The 15,910-nt window shown below is 49.1% G+C and overlaps 1 protein-coding gene across 2 annotated transcripts; it reads right to left on the bottom strand.

The window, feature by feature from the left end:
- Positions 1–3,004: 3,004 nt before the first annotated feature.
- On the bottom strand, positions 3,005–15,615 carry LOC134409788 (cytochrome P450 1A5-like). 2 transcript variants are annotated; one of them, XM_063142713.1, is made up of 7 exons: positions 11,914–12,018; positions 9,905–10,755; positions 8,806–8,932; positions 6,994–7,083; positions 6,688–6,811; positions 5,403–5,489; positions 3,005–4,610 (listed from the first exon to the last, which is right to left on the bottom strand). In XM_063142713.1, exons 1-7 carry the CDS (start codon positions 11,927–11,929, stop codon positions 4,286–4,288), a joined length of 1,620 nt encoding a protein of 539 aa, XP_062998783.1. In that variant the 5' UTR covers positions 11,930–12,018; the 3' UTR covers positions 3,005–4,285. The 2 variants fall into 2 exon arrangements, with proteins under 2 accessions (XP_062998783.1, XP_062998784.1); XM_063142714.1 differs by lacking the exon at positions 11,914–12,018 and adding an exon at positions 15,487–15,615 and having other exon boundaries at positions 3,347–4,610.
- Between the last annotated feature and the right edge of the window lie 295 nt (positions 15,616–15,910).

The raw sequence follows: 15,910 nt of genomic DNA, 5'->3' as shown, positions 1-15,910 counted from the left end.
TGCCTTGGTCGCCCTGTGGGATGACCTCTGTCGGGAGAGAGACAGGGGGAGTGCGACCCTGTTGGTTCTCCTAGACCTCTCAGCGGCCTTCGATACCATCGACCATGGTATCCTTCTGGATAGGTTGTCTGAGCTGGGAGTTGGAGGTACTGCGTTGCAGTGGTTCCGCTCCTACTTGGATGGCCGATTCCAGAAGGTGGTGCTGGGGGATTATTGCTCTGTGCCGTGGCACCTAAGCCATGGGGTTCCACAGGGCTCTATTTTATCCCCTACGCTGTTTAACATATACATGAAGCCGCTGGGGGAGGTTATCCGGAGATGTGGACTAGGTGTCATCAATATGCGGATGATACCCAGCGCTACATTTCCTTTTTATCAAACCCAGGTGAGGCAGTGGCTGTTCTGAACCAGTGCCTGGGCACCGTAATGGACTTGATGAGGGCTAATAAACTGAAACTCAATCCAGACAAGACGAAGGTACTGTTAGCAGGTGGTTCTTCTGTCCGGCGAGGTGATGTTTGCCCTGTCCTGGACGGGGTTGCACTCCCCCTAAAGGATCGGGTCCGTAGTTTGGGGGTGCTCTTGGATCCAGAACTGTCACTTGAGGCACAGGTGAACTCAGTGGCAAAGAGCACCTTTTATCAGCTCAGGTTGATATACCAGCTGCGCCCTTATCTGGACAGAGATAGCTTAGCTACAGTTATCCATGCTCTGATAACCTCTCGTTTGGATTACTGCAATGCGTTGCAGTACGTGGGGCTGCTTTTGAAAACGGTCCGGAAACTTCAACTGGTGCAAAACAGGGCAGCACGCTTACTAACAGGGACTGGCCGACGAGACCACATTACGCCAGTCCTTTTCCAGCTTCATTGGCTGCCAGTCCAGGTCCGGGCCCGATTCAAAGTGCTGGTATTAACATTTAAATCCCTAAACGGCTTGGGGCCAGGTTATCTGAAGGAACGCCTCCTCCCATATGTACCTGCCCGGACCCTAAGGTCATCTTCAGGGGTCCTTCTCCGTGAGCCCCTGCCAAAGGAAGTGAGGCAGGTGGCTACCAGGAGGAGGGCCTTCTCTGCTGTGGCACCCCGGCTGTGGAATGAGCTCCTTAAGGAGGTTCGCTTGGCACCTACATTATATGCTTTTGGACGCCAGGTGAAGAGCTTCTTATTCTCCCAACATTTTAACAATCTATAAATTTTAAATAACATGGTTTTAAATTTGTAATTTTGCATTGCTGCTGTTTTTATCTGGTTGAGCTTTTATATTGTATTTTATATTATGGTTTTATACTGTTGTTTTATACTTTGAATGGTTTTAATTTTTGTGAACCGCCCAGAGAGCTCCGGCTATTGGGCGGTATAGAAATGTAATAAATAAATAAATAAAATAAATAAGTTTTTTTTAAAAAAAAAACCCGGGGGGGGGAGGATGGCAGGGGGGGGTGGCAAGGGGGGGCGGGTGACAGAGGGAGCGCCGCGCGCCGCCGCCACCGCTCCCAAGCTTGCGAGCGGCGGCGGCGGCGCTCCCTCTGTCACCCGCCCTCCCCTTGCCACCCCCCCTGCCATCCTCCCCCCTCCCCTCTCTTTCCCCCCCGCCCCCGGGCCGATGGGCACAGCGCTCGTACAGGCCGGTCCATGGCTTTTCGCTGCTCCTCGCGAGTAAGCGAGGAGCCGCGAAAAGCCGCGGAAGTCTCCACACTTCCCCCAGCCCCGGCCTGAGGCCGGAGCTGGGGAAAAAGTGCGCCATAAGCGACTTTGCTTATGGCGTGCTAGACGAGGCCTCACTGCGGCCTGCCGCCGGATTCCCCTGTGCGTCATCTGGACGCACAGCAGGGAAACCGGGTTGGAAGGTGCGCTAAGGCCTGGTCTAGCAACGCCCTAAGGCTGCCATGGCGGGACTTGGCTTCCAAGTCGGTGGACTTTGTAGTTAGGAACATGGTGGGAGCAGCTGCCTTCTGGCCCACTGAACCCAGTATTGTCTGCTAGACCCGCCTTTCCCAACCTGGGCACCTCAGAATGTGTTGAGACTACAACGCCCATCATCCTCAGACAGCCAGTGGCCATGCTGGCTGGGAGATGCTTCTCGCTTTCCTACACCAGCCTCCCGCAGCCAAGTGCCTCCAGCTGTTGTGGGCTTCAACTCCCGCACCGCAGCCAGCGTGGCCAGCGGTCAGGAATCCAAAACATATGGAGGGCACCAGGTTGGGGAGGGCTGCTATTTTATTATAATATGGACTGGCTGGCAGTGGCTCTCCACGGTTCCCACCCCTACCTGGGGGAAACATGGGACCTTTTCCCTTGCGCTGCAGCTTGACAGGTTTGTTTCATCCCCCTCTCCTAGTCTTCCAGGATGTTGATCTGCCCACTGCTTCCTGCCCTCTTCCCCCAAGAACATTAACTCTTGACAGATCTCTGTGTGTGTGTGTGTGTGTGTGTGAGAGAGAGAGAGAGAGAGAGATTGAGATTTGCTTATTCAAAGATGTGGTATTTGTCGCACAAACAAGGCCAACCTCTGTTTGCCCTGTGAGAAAAAAGGGGTATTTTAAGCAGTGCAATGTGTTGGAATAGATTTAAATTTCTAATTATGGTAAGAGTTAAGCGGCACGAAGAGATCCATCTATGTAGTCTAGACCAGTGGTTCCCAATTAGCTAAGTACTGCAGACCCCTTGTTTTTCAAATGTCAAGCCATGGACCCCCTACTTTTGAAAATGTTGTTATCTCTATGGTAGTTACCTGTGAAAAGCAATTTTTTTGAGAAAATAAAGGGTAGCCCCTAATAAGCAAAGGATTTTAGGTATACTAAAAAGCAGACCATAAAATTTGTGATATTACCACGCAAATGATTTAGTTAGGAATATAAAGACAAATTTAATTTTACTAATAGTTTACAATTGAACAAATTATGACATGTCTAGCAGCTACTAAACCTAAATGTAATGGGAGAAATCATGCCTCTTCCCCACCCCCAACCCCTTCCATATCCGGTTCAATATTTCCTACTTTTAATCTCAAATCTGGATCAACATCGAGCCGATTTCTATGCTTGTTCTTCATATAACAAAATGTTGAAAACGTTTGTTCATAAAGATATGTGGAACAAAAGGGAACTAGATGTTTCAAAGCTTTTTCATCTAACTTCTTATGATCAGGAAAAACCTTCGCCCAGAATTGGTCCAGTCTATATTCTTTGAAAAATGATTTCAATGAACCATTACAAGTGACATCAACAAGTACATCTCGCTCTTCCGCAGAGAGAGTTTTTAGTTGTATATCACCACATTCAAAAGGATTCCGTCTCCATGAATTTTCAGGATTAGGTGCAGGGAAGTAATCTCTGAAGCTAGTTGCTAAATCACGCAGGTGCTTTCGTGCATGACGTTACCATCGAGGCATATTTTCTTTTATTAAAATGCGGACCTTGCAGAGCTAATATGTGAATGGTGCCACAGACCCCCTAGGTGGGTTACGCGGACCCCCTGGGGTCTGCAGACCACCAATTGGGAACCACTGGTCTAGACAGGTGTCAGGATACAGAATACAGTCAGCAAAGACATTCTTGAGGAAACCTCATTGAAATGGGGAAGTGTTTAAGGGGAAGCTGTATCTGTAGTTGAGTGGGAGGGGGGTTAATTCCAGTATATCAATTAGAAAGGGAAATAGACTTTGGTACTTTTTCCCCAGTTGCTTTTTACCCCTTTAAAATTATCCCCTCTGGGTTTCCCACAACCTGACCAGCCAAATATAATTGCAAACCTCCGATCTCATATAAAGCCATTTATTCATATATATATTTCCAAACATGTAGATCTTACACAGAATCCCTGCCCCACAGAGCTTCCAAGCTAGAGGCTGGCACTTATGGAGTCAAGTATTTGGTCCTCAACTCCGCTGGCAGTTAAATCAAAGGCATGGCTGGTGGCCTCAGCAACTGTCTCCGTGCGAGACCAGCCATTCACGTGATAAATTCTTTATCACGTGACCAAAGTGATCACAGTATTATTCACACAGGCAAATCAGCAAAACATCTTCCATGGCTTGACTTCAAGTCATCTAAAAGCAAAATGACTTTGTGGGTTGCTATAATGCCCACATTTCACGGCCTGCTTTTCACAATAGTGTCTGCCACCCACCCCCAGCTCCTCAGTTTCCTTTACAGTCTTCTTGGCTGCATTTCGTCTGCCTTTACTGAAAATGGATTATGCCGGAGCTTAGCCTGGCTGGCTGATCCACTCACGCTAAAGAGAATTGTGAAAACTGCCACCCACCCAACCCTTTCTTTCCTGGCTCAGTGTCCTCTTGTGGTTGCTCCAGGTGTCACTGATTGGAAACGTGGTTTGACCTGGAAGTGCTCACACATCTTGCATTTCATCGTGAGTCCATACTGAGGAGTCATGTCCACCGTCTCTCCGCTGCACAGACTGAATTCCAGCTGCTGAACCAGGGTGGTCAGGAACAGGAAGACCTCCCCTTTGCCAATATTCTCTCCCAAACACCTCCGCTTGCCCAAACCAAACAACAGAACCTTTTCGGTCTCAACCCGGTTTATGCCAGCCCCGTCCTCAGCAAGAAACCGTTCTGGGAGGAAAATAGAAGGGTCCTTCCAAATCCTCCTGCAAGAAAAATGGCACACATTCTAGGATTGCCACATTTCACATGATCCTAGATGGGGTTTAGGAGGAAGCACAAATCCACATCATACCGGGGATAGGAAATCCAGCTAGTGGAGGCTGGAGGCTCCAATTTTGGTGGGGCTGCGATTCCATTCTGGACTTCACTCAGAACCAGGCAGCACTCCAATGGAGCTATCCAAGGTGCTGAACCCACTTCGGGGTTAGGGTTCAGGAGAGTTTTTGGATGACTGGATTTCCTGTTGCCCACACCGTCTCCCCCCTCCAGCTGCCAGTCGTTAGGTGGGTTCCCACCTTTGCACAGCCGTTCCGTATCCCCATTCTAAAAGGATGAAATGCCTGGGCTAAGGCTGAGTTACAGGCAGGAAGAGCTTGATGCTAAAGGGGGGGGGCATTTTGGCCCTTCCCACCACTGGAATGCACTGCCACCCACCCCACCTCAAGAGCACCTTTGAAGGGAATCCCACCATCGGACTGAAAGACATTCTGCACCCCACCCCTTAAGGGCGCCATTTCAACCTTTTAGAATAGGGAGAAACCTGCACAAAAGCCAGGAGTCCCCCACCCAACCCCATGATTGGGGGCCAGGGGAAGTGCATGGGGCCAGGGGGAGAGACATGGCTATCAGAGGAACCCAGGGGGGCACATCTGACCCCGAGGCCTGAGTTCCTGCACCCCTGCCTTAACTAGGAATCAGCACAGCTTTAAACCTGCTGTGTGTCAAACTGGGCTCATCCATGAACATCTGAAGTGCCAGGTTCTAGAGATACTTACGGATCGTGGTTGACCTGCCATTGGTTGACAAACACACAGGTATCTCGAGGGATGAAGAAGCCTTTCAATGCTGTGTCCCTGTTAGTGCTGCAAAGAGAGAGAGAAAGCACAATATTTGGACAGGCGCAAGGAGCTGCAAGGACCTACTTATTTCGTGAAGGTGACGTGGGTTGGACAGGGGAGAAAGCTCCAGTCCTAAATGCACCTTCCTGGAAGTCACATCATTTTGATAAGACTTACTTCCAAGTAAAGACCACTTAGGAAATTGAACTCAGATAAAAATAGAGGAAGATAAAGCACTCTGGACACCCTGCAGGCCATGAGCCAGGTCCCTTGCTACTGACTGATATGGGTTTCAGCTACTAACAGTACAACCCTATATGTGTCTGCTGAGAAGACTATTGTGTTAAATGGGGCTCACTCCCAGGCTAGTGGATCCAGGATTGAAACCTTACACACTGTGAAACTGTTCTTGTGAAACAAATTCCCAAGCACTGCCGTAAGGGTGGTTAGAATATTATTATTATTATTATTATTATTATTATTATTATTATTATTATTATTATTATTATTTATTTATATAGCACCATCAATGTACATGGTGCTGTACAGAGTAAAACAGTAAATAGCAAGACTCTGCCGCATAGGCTTACAATCTAATAATGGCGCAAGTGTGTCCCAGGATGGAATGCACTGCCTTGTTCTTGTCAAGAGATCTTACAGGAACCGGCAGCCCTCCAGATGTTGCTGTACTACAATTCCCATCATCCTAGATGACTGGCCATGCTGGCAGGGCCTGCTGGAACCTGGAGTTCACCCACCTCTGGAGGGCCACACGTTCCCCATCCCTGTCTTATAGGACATGAAGCAAGAGTGAGGTGAGTGCAGAGGGAAAGGTCCAATAAAGAGCAGCATTGATTCCCTCTCTGTACATATCTTTGGAACTGCAGTTGCAAGGGATGGAGGCTGGGCGTAGGAAGCCACCTTGTACAGAGCCAGACCATTGGCCCATCTAGCTCAGGGCTCCCCAGCCTTTTTGGACCCAGGGGCTCATTTGGGAATTTGAGAAACTGCTGTGGGCACCACCACAAAATGGCTCCCATGAGGATGTGGGTAGTCACATAATGGCTGCCGCGGGGGGTTGGCTAGTCAAAGAAGTGGCTGGAGAGAAACAGTGAGGCCGGAGGGAGGGAGGGAGGGAGGGAGGCAGGCAGAAGCAGCAAGATGAAGGGGGGGGGGAAGGGAGAGAAAGGGCAAAGCTGCCGACGGATCAGTCTGGTCTTACCAGTGAGGAATTGTGAAAGGCACAAAGGAGGTGTGCCTGAACATCTCCATGATAAAAGCTTCGGTGTAGTACAACATGGAACGGTCCGAAAGCCTGGGCTTCCTCTCCTGGCCAATAGTTTGGTCTGCAGGTCAAAGGCAGGAGATTTTTGTGAACCGCCCAGAGCGCTTCGGCTATTGGGCGGTATAAAAATGTAATAAATAAAATAAATAAAATAAAGAAGGGAGGTTGATGGAAACCCAGCCTGGAAGAAGGGCTTTAAAAAACAGGGGGCCCTCCCCCAGATAAGAGGGCCTGGATTTTTACCTATTTCTTCCTGAATCTTCTTCTGGACTTCTGGGTAAGTCACCAGATACACGAGGCACCAGGACAGAGAGGTGGTCACCGTGTCAAACCCTAGGACAGACCCAAAGGGAAAGCCTTATTAGATTGTAAGCCTATGCGGCAGGGTCTTGCTATTTACTGTGTTATCTGTACAGCACCATGTACATTGATGGTGCTATATAAATAAATAATAATAATAATAATAAAGCCACTCCGCATCAGATGCAGAACAGCCAAGGCTGCCTTTCAGTGGGCAGCATTCAAACAGCATCTGCTGATCTTGGAGCCCAATTCTAAGACGTTACAAGTGGGATCTGCAGCAAAATATTTACTGCTTTTTTATATATCCTGCTTTTCAGAAAATTATCCTCTTCCAGAACAGCTCACATCAATTAGGCTTACAGACTAAAAATACAAGAAACACAAGGGAAACGGTGTGGAAGGAGACGGAAGAGGGAGGAGAGCCGTTTTTCAAGACCAGAACAAGGTGGTGAGCTATAAGCTGGCACTGACATCAGAACATAAGACGAGCTGTGCTGGATCAGACCAAGGGTCCATCCAGTCCAGCATTGTGTTCGCACAGTGGCCAAAGAGCTTCTGCCTATGGGAAACCCACAAGTGGGTCAGGAGTGCAACCACCCTCCCGCCCATGTTCCCAGCAACAGCTCTACCTACTGTCTGAGGCATGCAGGTAGGTTCAGGACTTCTGTCTAAACCTGCATAGGGTTGTGCCCTAAAAGAAGTTCAAATGCAGTCTGGACAGGCTTGGATTGGGAGGAAAGGCTTTAATCAGGGTGCAGAAGCCCCACACCAGTCCCTCTGTGGGCCGGATGATGTCAGTGGGTGTGGCCACACCCACTGATGCCATAGCCCTGCCTTGTTTTCACTTTCTGAGTGGTGAAGAGGTATGGAGTTCCATGCCCTAGGAACCGCCCAGAGAGCTCCGGCTATTGGGTGGTATAGAAATGTAATAAATAAAATAAATTTGCCAGTTGGGAGGTATGAAAATCATTATTAATTACCATCATCATTGCCTCCATCAGCATGGGGAAAGGGGTTCAGCTGATGCCGGGAGGATCAGCTGCCTGCCTCTCTGGGGCTGGTCTCTCACTTGCTGAGCCCTTGGGCTTGCAATACATGGCACGGGTCCCCTGCCACCTGCATCTCTGCTGTCATCTCTGATCTGATCCAACTGGAAGTGGGGAGGGGCATGCTGGGGAACCCCCACCATGATCTCCAATTGGCAATTGGAGACCATGGTGGGGAATCCTCCCTGAAAGAGCCCCAAGAGGCCGTGTGTGAAGGACTGACAGGCCAGACTAGGCTCCCACACTGAGGGAGGACTGCACCCACTGGCTTGAATGCCTGTCAAGGGCAAGCAAAAATTGCCTACACTGCTAAAGGTCACTTACCTTGGTAAGGGTCAAAGCGCATCTGAAGAGGCCTGTGCAGGCAACGTGTGACAGCACAAGGCAAGAGGAGCTATGCTGTTTGACACTGTGTTTTAATGGAGGACAATTTCCACATCTCTAACAGCCAAGACACAGAAATTGGCTATTCCCAAGTCAATAAAGCAGGCAGAGGCTTGGAGCTAAAATGTTCCTGCATTTGGTGCACTGGGGCAAATATCTTATATCATCAGATGATATAAGCTGCGGCTGTCATCGTTTATTGTTTTTAGAAGCAACTGACTGCAGCAAGCATTAAACAGTGCATTAAAATTACAGGGTGAGGCTGGCAGGAGTTGGGCATTGGGGGAGAGCAGAGTGGAAGAGGAGATTAGCAGATTCTTACCAGCTCCAAAAATATCAAGGACAATATTGATAATCCTTTGATCCAAGGGCTGGATGTTGGCATTCGCATCGACTTCCTTATCCTGGCAGTGGTCAATTAGGGAGTCGGTAATGTCTCGGATGTTGTTCTGAAATACAAACCCAGAAGATCTTTGCGATGCCAAATTCCAAAACAATAATGCTCAAGTCACTGATGCGGAGTCAACCTCATTAAGAGGCAGACCCAGGCAGCTGCCTTATGCCAGGTCAGAAGACTACTTGTCCACCTAGGCCAGCATTGTCTATTCAGAATGGCAGGAGTTCTTTAGGGTCTTTCTCTATCACTTGCTCCCCAATCCTTTGGACTAAAAATGCCGGGGATTAAACCTGAGGCCTTTAGCTTGCAAAGCAGGTGCTCTACCAATGAACTATGGAAGAAACTCCAAGAGGAAGAGCTCATGATGCGGCAACCTTCTTGAAGCTAAGCAGGTCCAGGACTGGTCAGTGCTTGAATGGAAGACTCATCTGGGAACCCTATGCATACCACTTTGAGTTATACAGAAGATAGTGGGGTATAAATGGAATATGTCAGATAGAAGCGCATGGGTTAAACAGCATAATATGTTGCCCATTGTGTATGCAGGACTGTGCAGAAGGCAGATCTCCAAATGTTTGGGACGTCAACTTCCAGAAGGCCCTGCTAGGATGGCCAATGGTCAGGAATGCTGGGGATTCATGTCCAAAACATGTTTCTGTCCACCCCTGCTGGGCAGGAGCCACATGTTGTATCTGCAAAGGTTACATGCAGCCATAAATATAGTTTCATTGCTATAATATTATTATTATTATTATCATCATCATCATCATCATCATCATCATCCTTTTTTCCAATACTGGGCCTCAAGGCAGCTGTATGGACACTAAATGTTCGGTCTATGAATAAAGTATCTTCAAATGCAATCCATTTTACTCTGCAAATCATTGGCATGCAAGAAATTTACTGCAGCCTCTTTGCTGGATATGAGGTACAAACAGAGTGGGCAGGGGGAGCTGTAGCCCATGCCAACAACAAAGCAAGACACTCAGCACTCCAAATGGCAAACACACACACACACTCCTACCTTGTCAAAGCTCATGTAGTGATCCTTAACTATCTGCTGCACAAGAGCATTGAACCGCCGATTGAGATCCTTGAAGACCTTCATGGTGCGGCTGGGCAGGTACTGGAGGACAGGGATAAAGTCAGCTGGGTTCCCAGAAGCAGCTGCTTCCCCAAACTCATTGTTCATGTTCACCATACTGAGCAGCTCCTGGTCTTCATGGTTGTAGCGCTTACCGAAACACATGGCACAGATGACGTTGACCACGGAGACCACCAGGTACCGGTACGGTTCAATGCTCTTCTTTTCCTTCATCACATCCTGGAACTTTGTTACAAGGTAGTCTGCTTCTTTGGAGACATGCTCCTCCAGCAGACAAGCAGACGATGTAGGGCTGGCTGAAATTGAGAAGGACTTCAGTGCATTGTGGGCTAGCTTTCTACGGGCTCGCCATACATCCGCAGATTGCCGACTGAAGGTCAAACTCTGGCCATCACCAATGAACTGGAAGCTGTAGAGATCAGGGCGTCCTGCGAAGTCTTCTCCTTGCTTAATCAAGGCTTGCTTGATGGTGTCCAACCCACTCAGGACCACCACTGGTCTTGTGCCAAGATGGATTTGCATCACATCCCCGTACTTCTGGCTCATCCATGTCAACGTCTGATGGGGGTTCTTCCCCAGGTCCAGGATGTTGCCGATCAGAGGGTATCCCCTTGGCCCCGGGAGTCTCTTCAGTCCTGGGGGAATCTGCTGCCAGAAAGATCTGATGACAGCCATTAGCAGGCAGGAAAGAACAAAGGCTATGAGGACGTCTGTGACCGACATGCTGCCTTGGCTTCCCATCAGCACAGCCTTCATCTCCTTAAAGTCACCTAAAGAACAAAACAAGCAGAGAGGGAAGAAGAATTATGAGCCAGAGCTGGGACAAGAGGTGACCCAGTGGTTACAGCACAATCTCAAGCACCAAGTTTGCTTTTGGGCCTTAGGAATTCTTTCAGACTAAGATTCCTCCAAACTGAACAACATTTACAGTGCAATCCTACACATACATTCTTGGAAGGAAGTCCCAAGGAACGAAATGGACCTTGCTCCCAAGCAGTCACCAAACCAGTGTCCTCCAGATGTATTGGACTAGAATTCCCATGAGTCCCAGCCAACATGGCCAATGGTCAGGATGATGGGAGCTGTAATTTGAGATATCTAGGAGGCTTCAGGCTGGTGTATAGGATCGCTGCCCAGCAGATTCCTCCCCCCACCCAATTTTGCTGAAAATCAATGCACCCTGGAAAATTGTGCCAAAATGCATGGGCATTTGATTGACTGTTGCTGACTTAGGAGGCTGACATGGTCTCATTCAGACAGTCATCAATGAATGAGTTTCTTTTTGACTGGGGTTCTCAACACAGTACAAGTATTGTATATAGGAGACTCTTAAATTGCTTTGCAACTTGCACGTTGACAGTCATGGGTGTAACAACTGCGTGTGAGTGTAAGAGATTTGAGTTTGGTATTTGTCTTGTAAGCAGTCAACATCTCAAACACTAAGTAGTTTGACATGTCAGTTAGCAAGTACTGTATCAGGATCAAATATAATTGGATGTGGTTATTCAGACAACCAATTATTTGGTGAATATTTGACAAATAGTTGAATACTCAGAGTTTTTGGAGGCAAACTTATGTGCAGAGCAATCCTTAGCATGTTTACTGAGATGTAAGACCCAATTATGACAATGGTCCCTTACTCCCTAGAGCTGAGGTAGGCAGAAAGTAGATCTCCAGATGTTAAGAACATAAGAAGAGCCACACTGTATCAGACCAAGGGTTCATCCAGTCCAGCATTCTGTTCACACAGTGAACAACCAGCCGTCGACTGGACACCCACAAGTAGGACATGGGTGCAACAGCACCCTCCTGCCCATGTTCCTCAGCAACTGGTGTAGCTAGCCATACAGCCTTTGGTACTGGAAGTAATATAGAGGCATCAGGACTAGTAGCCACTGATGTTCTTTTCCTCCAGGAATTTGTCTAACCTCCTTTTAAAACCATCTAAATTGGTGCCATCACTACATCTCATGGTAGTGAATTCCATAGTTAGGGACTTCAGCTCCAGGAAACCCCTGCCAGCATGACCAATGGTGATGAACCGCTCAGACCTCTGCTGAGAGCAATTCATTCCTCCCCTGGAAGCCTGTTGGGTAAGGAGGGAGAGTGAGAAAAAGTGGGGGCTGCCCACTTCTGGCTCTAGATCCTCCCAACAGAACCCCCCACCCCTAGAGAATGTGCTGAGGATGGCTGCTGCCACCATCGCTTCGGATGTTACAGAGCGCTTCTGCCAACCTGGTGTCTTCTGTTGTGCTGGGCGGCCAATCCTACCTTTCCAGCCACCATGGCCACTGGCCATCTAGTGTGAACCAGGCTCAAGCAGCTTTGCAGGGCACCTGTTCTTCACCTATTTCTATAAATTGAAAAACCCAATACAATTCAACACAGACTAATCAGTTACAATAAAAGACAAATTAAAAATGCAATTTCAGTCACAAAGGCAGGCCGAGAAGTTACACAAATTAACGTGGCTGCGTAAAACGAGGTGTCTTTATCTGGGGCAGGGAGATGTAAGTTAGGCACCTCTTTTGGGGAGGTATCCTAAAGCCAGGGGGTATCCAGGGGGTATCCTAAAGCCCTCTCCCAATGCAAGTGATGGGCATGCACTTGCAATGAGGAAAAGTGTGTAGCAGAGGGCTTCAGCAGAACACCTACAGACCCAGGCAGGCGAGGGTGGGGAAGAGGCACACGTGCAAGTATTTGGGTCCCCAAGCCATTCAGAGCAGCCTTCACCAACATGATGCCCTCCAGGCGAGTTGGACTGCAACTCCCACAATCCCCACCCATTGGCTATGTTGGCTGGGAATTATGAGCATTGCAGTCCAACACATCTGGAGGGCAACAGGTTGGGGAAGATTGAGATAGAGCTTTACGTGCCAGCAACTTGAATTGCTCCCGGAAGTGAACAGGCAACCAGTGCAGCTCCTTTTAAAATCAGAGTGATGCGAACCAACCTGGCAACACCGATCAAAATCCTGGCAGCCAAATTTCTCACTAAGCAGAACTTCTGAGTCTGTGTGCTCCTCCCCCGGACAGACTGCCCATCTCCTGGCCAGACACAAGTATGGGCTAAACCTGGGGTGCCTGTGGCCAGCAGGAAATAGGTTGCTGCAGGAGCAGCTCTCCCAAGCCCCAGGTCACCGGCCAAATTATTATTATTATTATTATTATTATTATTATTATTATTATTTATTTATTTATTTATATAGCACCATCAATGTACATGGTGCTGTACAGATAACACAGTAAATAGCAAGACCCTAGTTGCCTTACAGAATCATAGAATAGCAGAGTTGGAAGGGGCCTACAAGGCCATCAAGTCCAACCCCCTGCTCAATGCAGGAATCCACCCTAAAGCATCCCTGACAGATGGTTGTCCTGGACAACCATCTGTCAGGGATGCTTTAGGGTGGATTCCTGCATTGAGCAGGGGGTTGGACTCAATGGCCTTGTAGGCCCCTTCCAACTCTACTATTCTATGATTCTATGCCTCTTGAAGGCCTCTAGTGTGGGAGAGCCCACAACCTCCCTGATTCCATTGTCGTACTGCTCTAACAGTCAGGAAGTTTTTCCTGATGTCCAGCTGGAATCTGGCTTCCTTTAACTTGAGCCTGTTATTCTGTGTCCTTCACTCAGGGAGGATCGAGAAGAAATCCTGGCCCTCCTCTGTGTGACAACTGTTTAAGTATTTGAAGAGTGCTCTCATGTCTCCCCTCAATCTCTTCTTCTCCAGGCTAAACATGCCCAGTTCTTTTAGCCTCGCTTCATAGGGCTTTCTTTCCAGACCCCTGATCATCCTGGTTGCCCTCCTCTGAACACGCTCTAGCTTGTCTGCATCCTTCTTGAATTGTGGAGCCTTCTCCATCTCTAAATGGGAACAGTCTGATGAGTCACAGATGCTCTTTCCAGAGGATTCTGAAAAGAAGTCTTTTGGAGAAGTTGTCAGCTACTTTCCCTCCCCGGCAGCATCTCCAGGTAGGTCAGGAAGGAATCTTGCCTTTGAGCAGGAGTGGGCAGATTGTCAGCACTGCAATTCCCAGACCCCTGCCAACATGACCGATGGTCAGACAAGGAATGCTGGGAGCTGAAGTCCAAAACATCTGGAGATCTATAGCTTCCGTCCACCCCTGCTCTAGAGCTACTGCTGGTCAGGGTTAGATGGCCAACTGGTTTAGATGGACCAATTTAGTATAAAGCAGGTTCCAATGTCCCTGGATCAACTTGCTATCCCAATCCAGTACTGTGTTTCTATGGGTAGTATGCAATGTTAGCCCTACTTAGAGAAGACCCACTGAAAGGAATGGACTTGCATTAGCCACAGCTAATGAGAGTACCATTCATTTCATTGGGTCTACTCTGTGTAGGGCTACCATTAGATCCTACCCTATATGCCCATGCCCACATAATGAGGTACAGAGGATGCTACCTTGAACAGGAAGCACCATTGGCCCAGTATTGTCTACACGGACTGGCAACAGTTCTTGAGGGTTTCACACAGCCTTTCTGGAGATGCCAGGGACCGAACCCAGGCCCTTTGGCATGTAGAGTAGGTCCTTGGCCACGGAGCCACAGGTAGAGATAGCCTTGCTGTGTGGGATCATGTCCTCGGCCCCCAGGCTGGGTGAGATACGCACTACAGCACTAGACACATGCAAGGCAGGCAGGCGTGGGGTGGGGGGAGGAGAGCGCGCACTGACTGACATGACAGGCGAGGGGGCGTTCTCACTCTCCTGAATGGCCATGCAGTCACCCTCATGGTGGCACAATAGCTGCACTCAGACTTTTGGTGCTGGGAAAATGGGATTGGCCTGGATCAGATGTGGGGCTGTGGAGTGTGTGTGTGTGTGTGTATGTATGCATGTAATCTGGTTCACGTTTACACAGATGGCCTTTTGCATGCTCTTTACAGGCCAGGGGCTCTCTATGATGGGCTCCAGAGGTTTGGAGTAGCACTATCCAGCATGAGTTGCATCTCACTGTTTTGATTTGGGAAGTAATATGCGGGGTGCAGTGCTGAAAATTGCACTCCATACACTAGAATCTGGCCCCTGAATCTCAGCTGGAGTGAGGATATCAAGGTTGTGGCTGCTCAAAGTGGTGTCTGAAAGGCCCTCTGCGTATTCTTGGGGGCACTCTGCAGGGCCCATTCATCCTAAGCTAGCTATTTAAATTTCTGCCCCCAACTCAAGCCCATGAAGACATCCCTTTACACTGAAGAGGGAATATTTCGCTTCCTCAGCAGCTTCTCGTCCGGGATCAAAAGCCAGCAAGCCTCAGGTAGTGATCCCCCAGCAGGTTACGGACGAGCCATTTTAAAGCCCCTTTCATCAGTCGGTTTACCTGAGGAAGTCTGCTGGGGCAAAAAGAACAGACTGCCACAGGCAAGACACCTCTCCATCGCTAGACACGCATGGATACATACGCACGCACACGCAAGAGAGAGACGGTGGAAGCGAGGCTCTGGAACCTGAAGGGGAGCTCCGGCCGGCCGCTGCACTCACCTGCGGGGAACGTCGAGGGCTCCTTCGCCACCCCGCGCAGCCGGGCTCTACAAGAAGGATAGGATAGGATAGGATAGGATAGGATAGGATAGGCTGCGCTGCGCTGCGCTCGACGGCTCAGCGACGGCCCCGCTCCGGCACGCTCTCTGGGGCGCCACTTTCGGCCGGCTTTATAAGCACCTCCTCGAGCCCCATTGGACGCTCGCCCTCGCGTCACGTGGCCGCAGCTCCGCCAAAAGCGACGCGCTGCTCCTACTCCGGCCGAGCGTGTCCCGCTGCCTCGGGCGTCCGTCCCGCTCCCGGGCAAGCGCGCCAGCGGGGGAGGTAGCCTCCGTTGGCCTTCCGCCCCCGCCCCCATTTCCCAGATCACGTTAATCAAGAAGTCGTTTAGTTATTTATTTCTTTATTGTTATTTAAAGCGGCA

The sequence above is a fragment of the Elgaria multicarinata genome, chromosome 16 (genome assembly GCF_023053635.1).
Source record: "Elgaria multicarinata webbii isolate HBS135686 ecotype San Diego chromosome 16, rElgMul1.1.pri, whole genome shotgun sequence".
Lineage (NCBI taxonomy): Eukaryota > Metazoa > Chordata > Lepidosauria > Squamata > Anguidae > Elgaria > Elgaria multicarinata.
The sequence above is the reverse complement of the archived record's forward strand: the minus strand, read 5'-3'. Positions and strand labels throughout refer to the sequence as shown.

What these genes read in the sequence shown, in the direction of transcription:
- LOC134409788 (XM_063142713.1), bottom strand. An exon ending in ACTACATGAGCTTTGACAAG is followed by an intron (nt 8,933 to 9,904) that starts GTAGGAGTGTGT and finishes TTTGTATTTCAG; the next exon opens with AACAACATCCGAGACATTAC. An exon ending in CCTTTCACAATTCCTCACTG is followed by an intron (nt 5,490 to 6,687) that starts GTAAGACCAGAC and finishes CTCTCTTTGCAG; the next exon opens with CACTAACAGGGACACAGCAT.